This window comes from Nansenia antarctica (assembly GCF_963989245.1).
Source record: "Nansenia antarctica genome assembly, chromosome: 4".
Lineage (NCBI taxonomy): Eukaryota > Metazoa > Chordata > Actinopteri > Argentiniformes > Microstomatidae > Nansenia > Nansenia antarctica.
In genome coordinates this window covers 32,648,026-32,664,845 of record NC_137689.1, presented here as the reverse complement: position 1 = coordinate 32,664,845, position 16,820 = coordinate 32,648,026, and the positions used below count along the sequence as shown (strand labels likewise).

At 44.5% G+C, this 16,820-nt stretch overlaps 2 protein-coding genes across 4 annotated transcripts in view; one reads left to right on the top strand and one right to left on the bottom strand.

Annotated features, from left to right (window-relative positions):
- The window catches only part of erg (ETS transcription factor ERG), a gene marked incomplete at its 5' end in the record, with an annotated part of 71,550 nt that extends 70,102 nt beyond the window's left edge, over window positions 1-1,448 (top strand). For 2 of the 3 annotated variants that reach the window (XM_080528626.1, XM_080528625.1), the window contains 2 exons: window positions 322-369; window positions 890-1,448. In XM_080528626.1, the coding sequence (XP_080384752.1) occupies window positions 322-369; window positions 890-1,410 (569 nt within the window). In that variant the 3' untranslated portion in view covers window positions 1,411-1,448. Of the gene's footprint in view, window positions 1-321; window positions 389-857 lie in introns of all 3 variants that reach the window. The other variant, XM_080528624.1, reaches the window with a different exon arrangement.
- Window positions 1,449-7,878: 6,430 nt separating this feature from the next.
- kcnj15 (potassium inwardly rectifying channel subfamily J member 15) lies at window positions 7,879-8,907 on the bottom strand (the record flags this gene model as incomplete). The annotated part of the gene is made up of 1 exon (XM_080528388.1): window positions 7,879-8,907. The coding sequence occupies one exon, from the start codon at window positions 8,905-8,907 to the stop codon at window positions 7,879-7,881; it is 1,029 nt and encodes a 342-aa protein (XP_080384514.1).
- Between the last annotated feature and the right edge of the window lie 7,913 nt (window positions 8,908-16,820).

Genomic DNA, 16,820 nt, shown 5'->3' with positions numbered 1-16,820 from the left:
AGGGTCAAGGTCATAATATGAGGTTAGGGTTAGGGTCATAATATGAGGTTAGGGTCAGGGTCATAATATGAGGGTCAGGGTCATAATATGAGGGTTAGGGTTAGGGTCATAATATGAGGGTCAGGGTTAGGGTCATAATATGAGGTTAGGGTCAGGGTCATAATATGAGGGTTAGGGTTAGGGTCATAATATGAGGGTTAGGGTCAGGGTCATAATATGAGCTCTATCAACCTTTTGGAACAAATGTTGACTGGGTTAAAAACATACACTCTCATTAATCATGAAACTGTCATTCTTACATAAACGTGTTTCTTCTTCTAGATCCCTACCAGATCCTTGGCCCAACGAGCAGCAGGCTGGCGAACCCAGGTGAATGTTGGGAAATGTTGTGGCGTTATAACTGCTGATGTGTGTGTCTAGGAGTAGTCGTCATGTTGTTGACCACTACAGTATGGGTTTATGTGTAAACAGTTAGTGTTTGGTGTTGTTGTATGGGTACGGTATGCCTCGTATGTTAATACTTAATCAGCCATGAGGGGTCATTTGACTGTGAGTAAAAAAACATGTTATATCTTTGCACTCAATAACATTTCAGGACCCTCCTTTCATGACTTCGATATGATATGATTCCTAGATATGAGCGTTCTACCACCCAGTGTCCTTACATTTTCAAAATCACATCAGGATAAGCTAATATGAAGCTATTTTGCAGTTTTTCTGTGTAGGAAGCAGGCTAATTTACAAGCGGCCAACTAGTGGTCGTTGTGTGTATGTAGCAGATTTACATTCTCAAGACATTTGACCCCCGAGGCGGCTCTTTAGGTAAAAGAGTAGGTAAAAAGGCTTGGCTGTTCTAGTGTTAACGGTGTTGATGCCCGGGGTCTCTCAGGCTCGGGGCAGATCCAGCTGTGGCAGTTCCTGCTGGAGCTCCTGTCGGACAGCGCCAACTCCGGCTGCATCACGTGGGAGGGCACCAATGGAGAGTTCAAGATGACCGACCCGGACGAGGTGGCACGCCGCTGGGGCGAGCGGAAGAGCAAGCCCAACATGAACTACGACAAGCTGAGCCGCGCGCTGCGCTACTACTACGACAAGAACATCATGACCAAGGTGCACGGCAAACGCTACGCCTACAAGTTTGACTTCCACGGCATCGCCCAGGCCCTGCAGCCCCACCCCCCGGAGTCCTCCATGTACAAATACCCCTCCGACCTGTCCTACATGAGCAGCTACCACGCTCACCAGCAGAAGGTCAACTTCGTCACCCCGCACCCCCCCGCCCTCCCTGTCACCTCCTCCAGCTTCTTCGCCGCCCCCAACCCTTACTGGAACTCCCCCACCGGCGGAATCTACCCCAACGCCCGGCACCCTGCCGCCCACATGCCCTCCCACCTGGGAACCTACTATTAGATCTGTTGGCTGGGGGGCTGGGTGGGGGGGGGGGGGGCGCTGGGCATCTCATTACGCTGGAACTGGAGGAGGAAGAGCGGGAAGGAACGGGCAAACACAAAGGGCTTCCGTTTGATGTCAGAGCAGGGCAGGGTCAGATGATGTCAGAGCAGGGCAGGGTCAGACATGAAGGAATAATGTAGAGTAGGCTGAGGGATGGAAGAGATTCAAGGTTAAGAGGGGAGCTACGGAGATGTCGCTATAAGACCATATACTGTAGGCGGGAAACCTGTGATGTAAAATGGGCAATTGAGCATGTTGCTATGAGCATGTTGCTAAGGGCATTGTGGAAGGTGTCGTTTCTGAGAACAGTGAAAGATATTCTTTGAGTTGACACAAAAAGGGAGATATCAGTGGACTATATCACTTGATAATGCTCTTTTTTTATAAAGGGCGATAAATAGAAGAAAAAAAAGAAAAAAAAATAGCTGCATGAACAGTTACTTATTATATATGTTTTTAAACTATTAAACTACCTTATTTAATGAAGTAAACATATCAAAGACTGTAAAGATAAGAAGAGATGACTGAGATGGAGGGGAGGAGAGGATTGTTGTTGGGCCAGGTAAGTGTGTACTTCAGCATACACAGGTGGAGTAGGGACGGGTATGAGCTGTGGTTAACTGTGAAACAAGCACCTACAGGAAACACCTAGGGTAGTGCTTGGTGGTTATGTCATGTGACCATGAATGGACTCACAGACAGGAAGTGACTGGGGGAAACGAGGCTGGGGTGCAGGAGAACATCAGAAAGGATGGAATTTGAGAGACATCATGAGAGACACTGAAATATGTGAAAAATGAAGTATTATTCCTTTGGATATAAACTGCCATGTCTTATCAGTATTATTATACTACATAGTAGTGCATATGGCATTATTGAACGTAACAGGAAGCTTTTTTTTTTCCTTTTTTTTGTTAGTTGACTGTTATTCTTAAAGAGAGTGCCTTGAAAACAATTCATCTGTGTTTTGGAAATTTGAAAAAACAACAACTGGAATTTGTAGGATTCGTAAAAATGTTTTGTATGACCTCAAATCTTTTTAGGAGGGAGGAGTGTTCTTGACTAGTGCCTTACCACAGAAACTCCTGCTCAGCTGAAAAGATTTTACAAAGTGCCAATTTTGTATTATTGTTTTTTCCGAGTCGCGAACGCTGTGCGTTTGTCAGATTGAAGTATTACAAGTCAGTGTTTTATTTCTTTTTATATGATACATTTATAACTTATGCATTTATACACTACGAGTTGATCTCTGCCAGCCAAAGACACATGTTTTTATAATAGATATAGTGACAAAAAAATGTCATTGAAATGGACCAAAGTGGGCATTAAACAATTCTAAACAATTGTGGCCTTTGAACTTAAGCTCTGTATACGGTTTACAACATAAACTATATATACTAATATAAAACTGATTGTGTTGGCCAGGCAAGGCATTCCAGACCGGCATTCCAGACTCGGGATACAGACTTGGGTTGAACACCTATAAGCTGTTAGGAACTGTAAACTGAGAAACAGGACTGAGATACTGAGATTGTTGAAATAAAGGGACTATAAAAATGATATACTTTGATCGATTTTTCTACTGTCATTTCTAATAAAGTATTTTCACCCAAAGCACTGTCCTCTCATGTGTTAGAAGGTCACCTGTGAGAGGCAGTTCAGTGTTATTGCAGTGGCCTGCATACAGTATACACACAGGTGGACAGGTGCCATTGTTGTGACCCAATACAATCGGTGTGTGCCAACAAGACTATCAACAAACCTCATTTGGTCATCAAGTGAATGTTGCCTCAACACAACAAAGATGAGGAACAATGCGGTGTTGGATGGGGGTTATGATAAGGGGGCGGGTGGTATCTTTGTTACCAAGAGCCAGTGTTGTAGTCGAGTCCCTAAATCTCGAGTCCGAGTCGAGTCCGAGTCCCCAGTGTTCAAGTCAGAGTCGAGTCACGAGTCACCAAAGAAGAGAATGCTCGAGTCCGAGTCAAGTCTGAGTCCTCCATGCTCTAGTCCATCGTTTCTCAACGGGGGCGGTTCAGACAACATCGGGGGACGCTGGAACAGATATTTTAAAAAGGGGGGCGTTGAGGTGTTCTTGGGGGGCGTTCGCGCATTAAGTATTTTTCTCATGAAAAACAGCTGTCAGCAGTGTTATTACGGGTACGTTCGTAAATGCACGAACGGTCATTTCGCTCGGACAAACCGTCTTTTCAGTCAGAGCACCCATCTCTGAGCGCTCCCAGAGCGCAGTGTGACGCAGACACACGTAGCGCAGCGCCCACATTTTTTTTAAAAGTGAGAGTGTCAACAAGAAGATGAAGCTAAAAACTCAGCTAGCAAAGGCAGAGCTTTTGATAGTTTCCAATGTGTCTGGGTAAGCTGCATTGTAGAAGAATCTTGACAGTTCATGTACAGTGCAGAAATTGCAATACTATGCTAGGCTACGATAGAAAGAACCCCGGTTCATCCCATCTGTAATGTCATGTTTCAACCCTTGCCATCCTTTTCTTGCATAGCACCCGAAAATGAACACGGATAGGAGTGGAATAGGCTATATAACTGTAAATAGTTGATTGTCTTTGGATTTAGCCAGTTGGCGAAGATTTATGAGGAATAGGCTATTTAATTGGTGTTGCTCATCTAACAGCGATAAGGTGTTGTTTAATGTACGGTCTTGTTTAATTTCTATGAGTGTTTTCCTTGTAGGCTAGGCTTGAGTGACATGTGTTTCAGTTTGTAGGGTCATTGTAATTGTTGGCTATAAGTGAGAGAGAATATTTCTTATGTTAGTTTTGATACTGAGTCCATGTCCCCGCCGGTGACGTAAGCCTGTCGTGCCAAATACTCCCTCCCCGCGTATACACACTACCCTCTGCGCTTATGCGTTCGCTTCCTTTCAATACAGCTTATTTAATTTAGTTAAAATTAGTGCCAATACCATACCACCATACCAGAACATCACAGCAGGAACAACCTATCTCAAAAAAGCGATTGTATTGTAATAAACCAGTCCGAAAGTTCTCTGTCGCTTACCAATAATCTAACCTGGAGAAATCAGCTATGAATGTCCCTTCCCCTCGCAGGTTCATTACAATATTACATAAATGTATTACTGTTAAGTGTTGTTGTGGATGTTATCCCTAGTGCCATTCTGAGGTTAGCATTGCGATGTGTTCGTCTTAACGTTTACAAACTAAAATATACGATCGCTTTTTAGTGATATGTTGCTCCTCATGTGATGCCCTGGAAACGAACACATAAGCACTCCGAACAGCTGTCAGCGTCTTTTGTTGCTATATTCATAGCTTTCAGTCACGTGGTTTCTTCCCTAGCAACCACCAAACTGACGGGCAAAAAGTATCATAGCAACATCGCTCAACATGGCTGCCTACTATTTAGACCACCTCACTCATGAAGAACTATCAAGATACACGACGGTGATAGGAGTGGAGGATTGACACCATTCAAATAGTGTTGGATTCCCTGTCTTCTACTCTATCCGGACACGTTGGAATTATTTTCCTAACCCCCGGAGAATCAAAGTTATTGACCTGCAAAGGGTGCCTCCTTGACTGGCTTTTCCCGTGAATAACACCGGTTATGGAGGTGGTACAAACATAAGACTATTATTGCTAAATTCACCATCAGTATACGGTCATTTTGAGTACTTAACCACCGCGCTGACACCCCGAGAAGATATACTTTTAATATGAAACTCGATCAACCGGGCGTTCACCGGCTGCTGGACGAAACTCCCAACTCCCGCTGTCAGCGAGGCGAGGGAATATTTATATCCGGGAATTCGCTCCTTGCTGTGTCCACGGTGATAGGAGTGGAGGATCGACTCCATTCAAATAGTGTTGGATTCCCTGTCTTCTACTCTATCCGGACACGTTGGAATTATTTTCCTAACCCACGGGAAATCAAAGTTATTAACCCGCAAAAAGTGGGTTTTGCCCGTGGGTTTTGCCCGCAAAAAGTGCCTTTTGCCCGTCAGGTGGGCGTTTCCACTATGCTGTGACGTCACATGAAAGCTATGAAACCACTACTCTGCTTGCGATTGATCAGCTGTCAGCAGTGTTATTACAGGTACATTCGTAAATGCACGAACGGTCAGTTCGCTCGGGCAAACCGTATTTTCAGTCAGAGCACCCATCTCTGAGCGGTCCCAGAGCGCAGTGCTCTGAACTTTGGAACTGTGTTAACAAAGTCTAATAAAAAATAGATATATATTAGCATCATAAAACAGTCTGTTTGTATTCTCTGAGGTTGTCTGAGTTTGTTTAACACTCGTAAACAGCATTTTTATTCACATTCACATGGCTTTTCTGCTCTCTGGTAAACTAATAATGATATTCCAACTGCCCAGTTAAATCAAATCCATTATTTGGCATTCAGTGACATGCTTTTTAAATGATATAACACAGAATATTAGTCAACATTAATATTCAGGTAAGAAAAAAAGCCTCTTTTTTTTTTTTGATGGGGGGCGGTAAGAGACCTGGATAATGGACAGGGGGGCGCTGGCCCAAAAAAGGTTGAGAACCACTGCTCTAGTCCGAGTCGAGTCACAAGTCCCGAAAATCAGGACTCGAGTCCGAGTCACAAGTCTGTGAGCAGCCAGCCAGTCAGTCAGCCAGCTAGCCAGCCAGTCAGCCATCTAGCCAGCCAGCCAGTCAGCTAGCAAGCCAGCCATCTAGCCAACCAACCAGCCAGTCAGCCAGCCAGCCAACCAGCCAACTAGCCAGCCAGCCAACCAGCCATCTAGCCAACCAACCAGTCAACTAGCCAGCCAGCCAACCAGCCATCTAGCCAACCAACCAGTCAGCCAGCCAACCAGCTAGCTAACCAGACAACCAGCCAGCTGACCAGCTAGCTAACCATAACCATCCAGCTAGCCAACCCATCAGTGTGTCAGTAGGGGGTGTTTTTACCACAGACGCGCAAAAACGGGAACAGAAACCTTAGAATCTCTAGCTTCAATTAAACCAGCCAAACAATTTCTAAACAAGCTAGACATAGATCGAAAGTAAACATCATTGTTTATTGTTCCTAACTTTTCTCCCTATTTGCTCGCCAAGCAAGCTTTGATATGCAAAAGGGGACCGCACCAGCACTGCCGTTTTTATCGCAATCTGAAAATCTGGACATGTTTAATCAATGTCAGCTAGCTACAGACACACTGATGGGTTGGCTAAGCTATTCGGTTGTTAAGTCTGACGTCAAACGTGACGTTTAGGAATTTCCGGGTCCAAACCAGAAATTCCCCGCACCAGAGTGCCAGTGTACTACAGTGGTAGAATGACAGTTCAATCGCTATATAAATATAATGAATTATTATTATTATTACTGAGGCATTTTGAAGAGAGCGCCTCAGCCAACGTTGGACCCAGAAACACGTCACGACTTAACAACCGAATAGCTACAACGTTATGACATAACCTGACATATTGCATCTTACTTACTTTTCGGGGTGCTTCCTTGACAAGTGTCTGTTATAGTTTGAGGTTGTCCCCGTTCTTAGCGCCTCAGTCGGCATCTTAGCAGTAACTGTAACAGGATTCAACGCCGGTGAAACCGCATGTAGGTGGAATACGTGCCTGTCCTTGCAGGAACTTGAATAATGTTACGGTAACAAAGCTATCAATGTCTTATGCCAAATGATTAGTGCCTGCCTATTATTTAAAAAACTAACAGCAGCACAACAAAAAAAAAAAAAGTCTCCACCTGCCGTCCCCTGAGAGCTCAAGTCCGAGTCAAGTCACGAGTCACCAAAGAAGGGAATGCTCGAGTCCGAGTCAAGTCCGAGTCCTCCTTGCTGGAGCCTGAGTCGAGTCACGAGTCACGAAAATCGAAAGACCTGGACTCGAGTACTACAACACTGCCAAGAGCTACTTATGGTTTTTAGACAACATCTCATAAGAGAATAAAAGTCAATGGTTTATTCATAGCCCACTGGAAGATAAAACACACATTTGCACCACATCCATTATCTTTAAGGGCTTTTGTATGTAAGCTTTTGTTCGACCGCCCTCTGCCCTAGTGAAATATAGTATTGTACATGTATTAGCTATAGCCTACAATTTGTTTTCCTGGAATCAAAAATGTACATAATAGTTTGTTCTAATACAGCTGTAGTTAGTGTCACATGAATCCAATCACACTCCACCCCCAGGCTAGGCTTTGGCCTACTTACCCTGCACTTGAATGTGCACTCAAGTCAGATTCAGGCTGGAAATGTCATTAGCCTAAAACACCAGCATTAATTTTAGGTTTATCGTTCATACATTATCGTAAAACGTATTCTGATATGTTTATGTCCAGGGGAGAATGCTTCAAGACAGTAATGTTGATGCTGTAAGACAGGACCATTGAAGGGGGGGTCATGCTTTCCCTATCATTTTGTTTTGAGAGTCCTGTCCCCTACTACTTCTTGTACTCCTCCTCCAGCTTCAGCTTCTCAGTGTTGTTACTGAGCAGCATCGGGTCACCGCTCACCTGTACCTTGTCAAAGAAGGCGAAATCTGCCACGTAGCGGCCACCGGGGGTGCTGAAGAGCACCGGCTTAAACTCGTAGCCCCACAGGATCTCCTGTGCCACGTAGGACGTGCGGCTCTGACACGTGGCGGCCGTGGACTCCATGGTGGCATTGAGGGTGACCAGCAGCTCGAAGTCCCGCGTGCGCAGGTTCTCTGCAGTCAGGCCGGCCAGCGGGCTGCTCTCGTCCAGCACGTGGTAGAAGGTGAGAGGCAGGATGAGGAAGGGGCATTCCCCGCAGGAGTCGATGTAGAAGTTCACGCTGGTCTGGTGGATGAGGGTTTTCTCCCCCTCCTCCGTCACGTTGGGGCAGAGCAGCTTGCCGGTCAGCTGGCACTGGATCAGCAGGCTCTTCCTCATGTTGGCCACGCGCACCATCAGACACAGTTTCCCCTCGTTCCGGCAGATCACCGCCGACTGGCTGAACTTGATGGTCTCAGCTCTCTTCTTGGGCCGGGCCAGCTTTGCCAGGAAGGCGCCTGTCACAAAGATCTCGGCCAGGCCCGTGATGACCAGCTGCGCCACCAGGGTGAAGATGGCCAGCGGGCACTCCTCTGAGATGTAGCGGTAGCCGTAGCCAATGGTGGTCTGTGACTCGAGCGAGAACAGGAAGGCGCCGGTGAGCGTCTCCACCTTCATGACGCAAGGCGTGTGGTTGGAGGGCGACTCGGAGTCCAAGTTCTCGAAGTCACCGTTGCCCATGCCGATGAAGTAGAAGATGACCCCGAAGATGAACCAGGTGGTGACAAAGGTGGAGGCGAAGAGGGTGAGCTTGTAGCGCCATTTCATGTCCACCACGGTGGTCCAGATGTCATGAAGGTAGAGCTTCACCATGCCCTCCACGTTATCGATGCGCACGTTGTTGTGGCCGTCTTTCGACACGATCCTCCTCTGGACCTCTGTCTTCTTGGTGGTCATGTTGTGTATGATAGGACTTCTTGTTGATTGGTGTGTTATCCTGTTTTATCCTAGTTGCAAACAGTGAGACTGAACAAGGAAAAATAAGCAATGTTAGTAACCCACAACAATGATTTGTGCAATTGTAGTTGTTATAATCCAGAAGCACTGTATGTCAAGATATGGTAAACCACCCTTTGGACAGATATCAGTAACAAAGGCTTTCCTCCTAAATCAATTGGCTGTTTTCATACAAAAATGAGCTAACTTATAAACAGTACAGTATAACTGATCTGTTTGGTGTTCCCAACGTGTTGATGTATGAAGTGTGTAGAGTGCGAACACATGACCTCTTACAGCGTGTCTAAACATTGTATTCTATATGATTTCCTGTATGTTTAACTACTAACTATATAAACTATATGTTTACAAACAGGGTCTCTTTCATAACAGGCAAAATCATAGTAAAGTTTGTAACTATTACTATTCACCTGTGAGAGTTGACGCATACCACAGCAACTACATAGACAAAACTCCCCATGTCAAAAAGCCCAGCAGTATTATTTTCCTTATTGTTTTCCACAGGGTTAATAAGCAATTATTAAAAGTTGTAAATTAACTTGGCTGCTGCCTTACAATTAAACTAGTTTGACCAAGTTGTGCCTTGATAGACTTTACAACTTAAGAAAAGTGCATACTACTCACATCTAGTGTTGCTGCCTTCTCAGTGTGCCTCCACCTGTCTCTGGTAGTTATAATCTGTAAAGTGAAACTTGTAAGTAATGCACCTCCCGGGTAGTTTCACAATGTCCCCAAGCCTCTATTGTTGTTTCTTATGGGTATTGAACTTTGGCACAATGATAATTAGGACAGTTTGTGAGAACAGAAAGGAGAGACAAGGAAGAAAACCCATTGAATATGTTGTTGTCTACCTGTAGGTCAGCTTTTATGTCTGCCTGGGAGAAACTCCTCCTCCGAGCTCAGCAGAGGTGGGCATGGCCAGTGTCACAGTGTTGTTTCTTCTACTCTGACCTCTTTATTTGTTTTGAAGTTCCATTTCTGTCTGTTGTTCCTTTCCACACACTCTCCCTGACTTACTATGGCCAGGCCTAATCATTCACTGAAAGGCTTTCTGATTCCTTGATCATAGAAGGAGATGACCCAGCACACTGTCACAATTCTACATGCTACATTCCCATGTGTCCCCAGCACTACCTTAACTAGGCCCCTATACTTTGTTTTAAGTATTACTACTCGGTCTTTTCAGTTTGTAAAGCGCCCTTGAGTGTCTAGAAAAGCGCTATATAAGTCTAATGTATTATTATTATTATTATTATTATTATTATTATTATTATTATTATTATTATTATTACATTACAACTGGTAACGGTGTTGTCCTAGTGAGGTAGAATTGGAGAACTAACCTAACCCTAAAGTGAATGGAAACAATTGCTCATTAAATAATGTTCAATATTAATATGTTATTGCAGAGATTAGAATCAATGTATCTGTCCCTTCAACAGGTCAAAATGGAGAAAAAAATATTTAACAACAGATATTTGTTATTTGTTATTATTGCACCGCACCATAAATACAGCATTTAAGTTGTGTTGATGTGCAAAGAACCCATATCAAATTAATCAGGAATCTTTCTAAGTGGTAAAGACTATAAGTGGCTCTCTAGGTCTATACCTCTCTAGGTCTATACCTCTCTATGTCTATACTTCTCTAGGTCTATACCTCTCTAGGTCTATACCTCTCTCGGTCTAATGCAATATACTAGGTCTAGGTCTCTAGGTCTATACTTATCTAGGTCTATACCTCTCTATGTCTATACCTCTCTATGTCTATAGCTCTCTAGGTCTATACCTCTCTAGGTCTATACCTCTCTAGGTCTATACTTCTCTAGGTCTATACCTCTCTAGGTCTATGCCTCTCTAGGTCTATACCTCTCTAGGTCTATACTTCTCTAGGTCTATACTTCTCTATGTCTATACCTCTCTAGGTCTATACCTCTCTATGTCTATACCTCTCTATGTCTATACCTCTCTATGTCTATACCTCTCTAGGTCTATACTTCTCTAGGTCTATACCTCTCTAGGTCTATACTTCTCTAGATCTATACCTCTCTAGGTATCTCTCTAGGTCTATACCTCTCTATGTCTATACCTCTTTATGTCTATACCTCTCTGTGTCTATACCTCTCTAGGTCTATACCTCTCTAGGTCTATACCTCTCTAGGTCTATACCTCTCTAGGTCTATACTTCTCTAGGTCAATACCTCTCTAGGTCTATACCTCTCTAGGTCTATACCTCTCTATGTCTATACCTCTCTATGTCTATACCTCTCTAGGTCTATACTTCTCTAGGTCTATACCTCTCTAGGTCTATACTTCTCTAGATCTATACCTCTCTAGGTATATACCTCTCTAGGTCTATACCTCTCTATGTCTATACCTCTTTATGTCTATACCTCTCTGTGTCTATACCTCTCTAGGTCTATACCTCTCTAGGTCTATACCTCTCTAGGTCTATACTTCTCTAGGTCTATACCTCTCTAGGTCTATACCTCTCTAGGTCTATAGCTCTCTAAGTCTATACTTCTCTAGGTCTATACCTCTCTATGTCTATACTTCTCTAGGTCTATACTTCTCTAGGTCTATACTTCTATATGTCTATACCTCTCTCTATGTCTATACCTCTCTAGGTCTATACCTCTCTAGGTCTATACCTCTCTAGGTCTATACCTCTCTAGGTCTATACTTCTCTAGGTCTATACCTCTCTAGGTCTATACCTCTCTAGGTCTATACCTCTCTATGTCTATACTTCTCTAGGTCTATACTTCTCTAGGTCTATACTTCTCTATGTCTATACCTCTCTAGGTCTATACCTCTCTATGTCTATACCTCTCTAGGTCTATACCTCTCTAGGTCTATACCTCTCTCGGTCTAATGCAATCCATGTAGCTATTGCAATGTGACCTGGGCCCATAGCAGAGATCAGATAAGGGCTCCTTGGGTTTGTTATTAACCAGGCTCGGTTAGACGCTGACAGGAAATGGACACTGGAAGGTTGTTCCTTGGCTATCCATGTTTTGACTGTTTCTCTGTGTTATCAGTGTCAATCCATGGATCACTGCCTTGTTAGTCGTGCTGTTATTCATAATCATATTCCATTTCATTGTCTTCATTTTTGTTATCTCTTGAGTCACATAGTAGATAGCAGGTCAGTGATGACGTGATGGAAATGTTTCCCATATTAACTTTCATATCACTGCCCTGCAGTTAGAGATACGTAACCAATGACTACAGAGCGCTTACAGATTCGAATGCATCTTGTGCTGCCGTTACACACACACACACACACACACACACACGCACGCACACACACGCGCACGCACGCGCACACACACACACACACACACACACACACACACACTCGCATGCACACCGGGCCTGGAGCCAAAAGTCATTTTGCAAGAGTATGTTGGTAAGTGGAGCTGAATAGATCATTACATACAGTCAGTTAGTCACCACTCCTTCACCTCCACCTCCACCCCCACCACCTCTGCTTGGAGGAGGAGGAGGAGGAGGAGGAGGATGAGGATGAGGATGAGGATGGGTAACGAAGATGACAGTAGCGTCGCACTGTAGAATTGCAAAGGGATCCAATAGCGAGCTCGGGAAGTGTGACGTGGCCCATTTAAACGGTAATATTCGCTACCGTTTGGCATAAGTGATCCATCATCGCTGAGATGATGTACAGTCAAGTGAGGAAAATACTCTCTCAAGAGGAGAGGAGCAACTATCATACAGCACCTGCATCACTGGAGTCAACAAGCACAAACACGTTTCTCCCAGACCAACCTAACAGCTTTGGCTACGCTTTCAGAAAGAAATAAAAAGTGTTCTCAGGTGGTTCTGATTCATCGAAAGGTTTTGATCTCTTGGTTCTTTGCCTTGAGGGCTGCCCTACCATCAGAGGTGTCAAAAGTATTCACATTCATTACTCAAGTAGAAGTATAGATACTATGGTTTAAAAAGACTTCTGTAGAAGTTGAAGTATCAACTCAAGCTTTTTACTCAAGTAAAAGTATAAAAGTACTGGTTTCAAAACTACTTAAAGTATAAAAGTAAAAGTAATGTAAGGGGAAAAAAATGCCATTAAGGACAAAAGCTTAGGCCACGCCACAGGGGCCCATAGTGCACTACCCCACCTCCCCCCAAAAACATTTTTTTCTGAAGGCCATAATGACTATTATGTTATTATTAAAATGTTAATGTTGAAACATTTGGGATGCACTTGTTTCAGACGCATTTATGCCCAGTGAAAATGAACACATTTTAGTACAATGCAAATACATTAAAGAACCATATATGTGTACTACTGAGCATTAACATGTGAACACGGAAGATATGATGACTAGTTGCCTAAGTATTGTAATGGTGCAAAAAGTCAAACGTCAAAAGTCAAACGTCAAAAGTCAAAAGTCAATAGCCTTTATTGGAACTGTGAGGGCAAAACCATACAAACCATAACAAAGTAGTGATTCAATATTTCCTGAAAAAACACATACATACACACAATCTACATCAGCATCAGAGTTACCAATAAGCTTTGTTCAGCCGCAAAAGCAGCAGGTTCTCAAAATCTTTTTGGCCTGAAGATCAGCCCTGCGACACTAAACAGTCTTTCACAGGCTGCTGAGGCAGGGAGTCCCGTATTACGTTTGAGTGATAGCTGGCACACAGCTGGAAAGGTCTTCAGTACCTCTACTGTGTCTCCTGGGCACCCCAGGTACGCATCCAACTGCTGGGACGTTTCAAGAGGGCCGGTCTTCTTCAAGGAGGAAAAGAAGTCCTCTTCCTCAGACGATTGGGAGCCCTCACTGAAGTGTTTCTCGGCCTGACAGTCCAAGTGGCTTCTGATATAGTGAAGGCCTGTGGAATAAAAAACAAAAATCATGACAATTTAGACTATATGGCAGTATTGTAACTGTGTATTGGATAGTGTTGTGTGTGTGTGTGTCATTAAATGTAATTTCAAACTAATTTCACTGTCTTCATTCATGTCTACGAAATTACACATATTAAGCGGAAGTGAGACACTTACCAAGTTTGAGGATATTTTCGTCACTTGTCCAACAGGTCTTAAATTTGGGAACTAGAATGGCTGCGGCTATCAGTTCTGGATCTGCAAGCATCTCTCCGAAGCGTTTCTCAAGGCCTGAAAGAAGTGCAGCAATCAAAGGCTCACAGAACTTGGAGGCGACTTGAAGGTGCTGTAGCTTGGTCCTTAGCAGAGTTATGGTGGGGACCAACCATCCCATCTGCACACTGGTTTCTCCCTGAAGAACATCCAGTGCCTTTGCAACTGGGCTCATTGTCTTCGCATATTCTGCAAGAAATGCAAGTTCCACTGGAGTAAACCTGTACAAAGAAGAAGAGAAAAACACAACATGGAACATTAAGTCTACTTGATGTAGCACCTTCAACTGGAGGAACTGATCATTAATACACCCTGAGAGTCCTCAGGAAGGAACACAGCAAGCAGGAGATACTGGTGACCTTCTACCGCGGCGCAGTGGAGAGCATCCTCACCTACGGCATCTGCAACTGGTTCTCCAGCTGCACAACAGCGGAGAGAAATGCGCTACAGAGAGTCGTGAGAACAGCACAGAAGATCACCGGTGCCCCCCTCCCCTCTCTGGAAGAGCTGTACAACACACGCTGTCTCAGGAAGGCCTCCAAGATCTCCAGGGACCCGACCCACCCTGGGTACGAACACTTTACCAGGCTGCCCTCGAAAAGGCGGTTCAGGACCCTGGCCGCAAGGACAAACAGACTGAAGAACAGCTTCTACCACAGGGCCGTCCAGGCCCTGAACACAGCAAAGACCTAAGTTCTGGGCCCTGGACAGTCTGGACGGATTGATGGCAGCTGCTGGACTGAAAAAAAAATCTGGTGTAGTGCTGAGGCACAAACATGTACATTTCAAGCCTGCAAACTGCGACACTTTAAATAAATGTGGAATAATACTATTGTGCAATATGACAACCCTAGTCGTCTGTCTGTACAGTATAGTACAGTGGATAGTGTACATAGCCTTTATTGCCGTTGTTTGGTACCTGTACTGTAGCAATGACAATAAAGTCCATTCATTCATTCATTCATTCATTCATTCATTCATTCATTCATATTTATGTAAACCAGCTCCTTCCCTTCTTGTGATTTCTTATTTATTTATTTTCTAAAAGTTTTTTTTTTTTTCTTTCCTAACACCAGGGGAGCCACCCCTCCTAAATTTCGTTGTTTGGTACCTGTACTGTAGCAATGACAATAAAGTCCATTCATTCATTCATTCATTCATTCATTCATTAAAAAGGAAAAATATTGTCATCTGAGACTTTTAGAAATGAAGTTGTGTTGCTACAAATCACATTCATAGTAAATATGGGGACTGCATATTGGCATAGTGCATACGTGTTCTACAGTATTCCAAGTATAAAACTGTGACTTAATCTATTGTTAATCACTTCATTAACTGTAAGGCAGAAAAACAAGCACTTACTTGGGTGTATCTAGTTCACTGCAGACAGCTGCAAGGGCTCCCTCGCCTTGTTCTCGTGTTATTCTCACTATTCTTTCTACGGCTGAGAAGAGTGAATTCCACCTTCTAGCAACAGGCCTTACGAGTTGGAGTTTGCAGTGGTCTTCAATTACTTCAGATGCGGTGGTTGATCTTGAACTTTTATTCCACAGGCTAGAGCATTTGGCAAATGTGGACCTTGACACGCGCTTGTACAGTGGGTTGACCTCTGCTTTTGAAGCATCAACTGTGGACACTACATTGAGGAGGTGGCAGGCGCAGCGATGGTGCTTGGGTAGCTGGTATTCTAAGTAGTCATCTTCTTCCAACAGGGCTCCGGCATCAACAAATTCAACACCCTCAAGGCTTTCCTCTTCTTCATCGTTATCATCATTTTGGCCACCATCATCCTCTTCTCCATCACCCTCTCCTACAGGTTCAGCATTGTTGTTCTCGTCAGTCTGCCCATAAACTCTGAAGGCTTTCAGGAAGTTTGATCCGTTGTCAGTTGTAGTGCGAACGATCTTCTCTCTGACATTGAATTCTGTGTGAATATCATTTAGGGCACCAGCCAGGGCAGAAAAGGTATGTGACCCTTTAAGTTGCTTGCATGCCAGGGCAGCACAGGATCTCTGCATGGTCTGGGGGTTAAACCAGTGTGCAGTGACACCAATGAAACCGCGATGGTGTGCCGTCCAGCAGTCTGTTGTTGTTGCTATTGTTACGGCTGGGCCTTCACACACGCCCTCCCCCGCCCCCACAGCTCGAGCACCCGCCCCCACAACTCGAGCACAGCGTGCTCTCCGCCGCAGGTGAAGCTCGTTCCCGGTAATTGGATGGTTATCCAGCCACAGCCAAACCAGCACACCTGTCTCCACTCCCAATCAACCCTCTGGCTACATCTACCCTGGACTCCCTTCATTCATCGTCAGTTCTTCCCTAAGAATGACCTGGCAAGTATCCTCTGTGACTAGTCGTGAACTTTGCTCTCGTGCCTAAATTTTGTGATTCGTTTATATCTTATGTACTGGCCTACCGTGGAGACTTACCCTGTTTTTCTGTTCCTCCACAGCCCACGCCAACCACTACCGCCAGCCCGCCAGGTTGAAACCCCCGGACTCATCCTTTCAGTTTTTCCACTGTAAATAAATACCCTACGGGGCTTCACAGTATTCTGCCTCCGTTGTCGTGTCCTTGAGCCCCCTCACCACCGTGGCATAACAGAAGAACTGACCATGCAATTGGGCTCAGACGACACGAAGGACCGGGCACCATCTCCCACCCCTGGATCCGGTCCGACGGCTATCCAAATCCTCGCTGAACACACTCACCTCCTCCAGGCGGC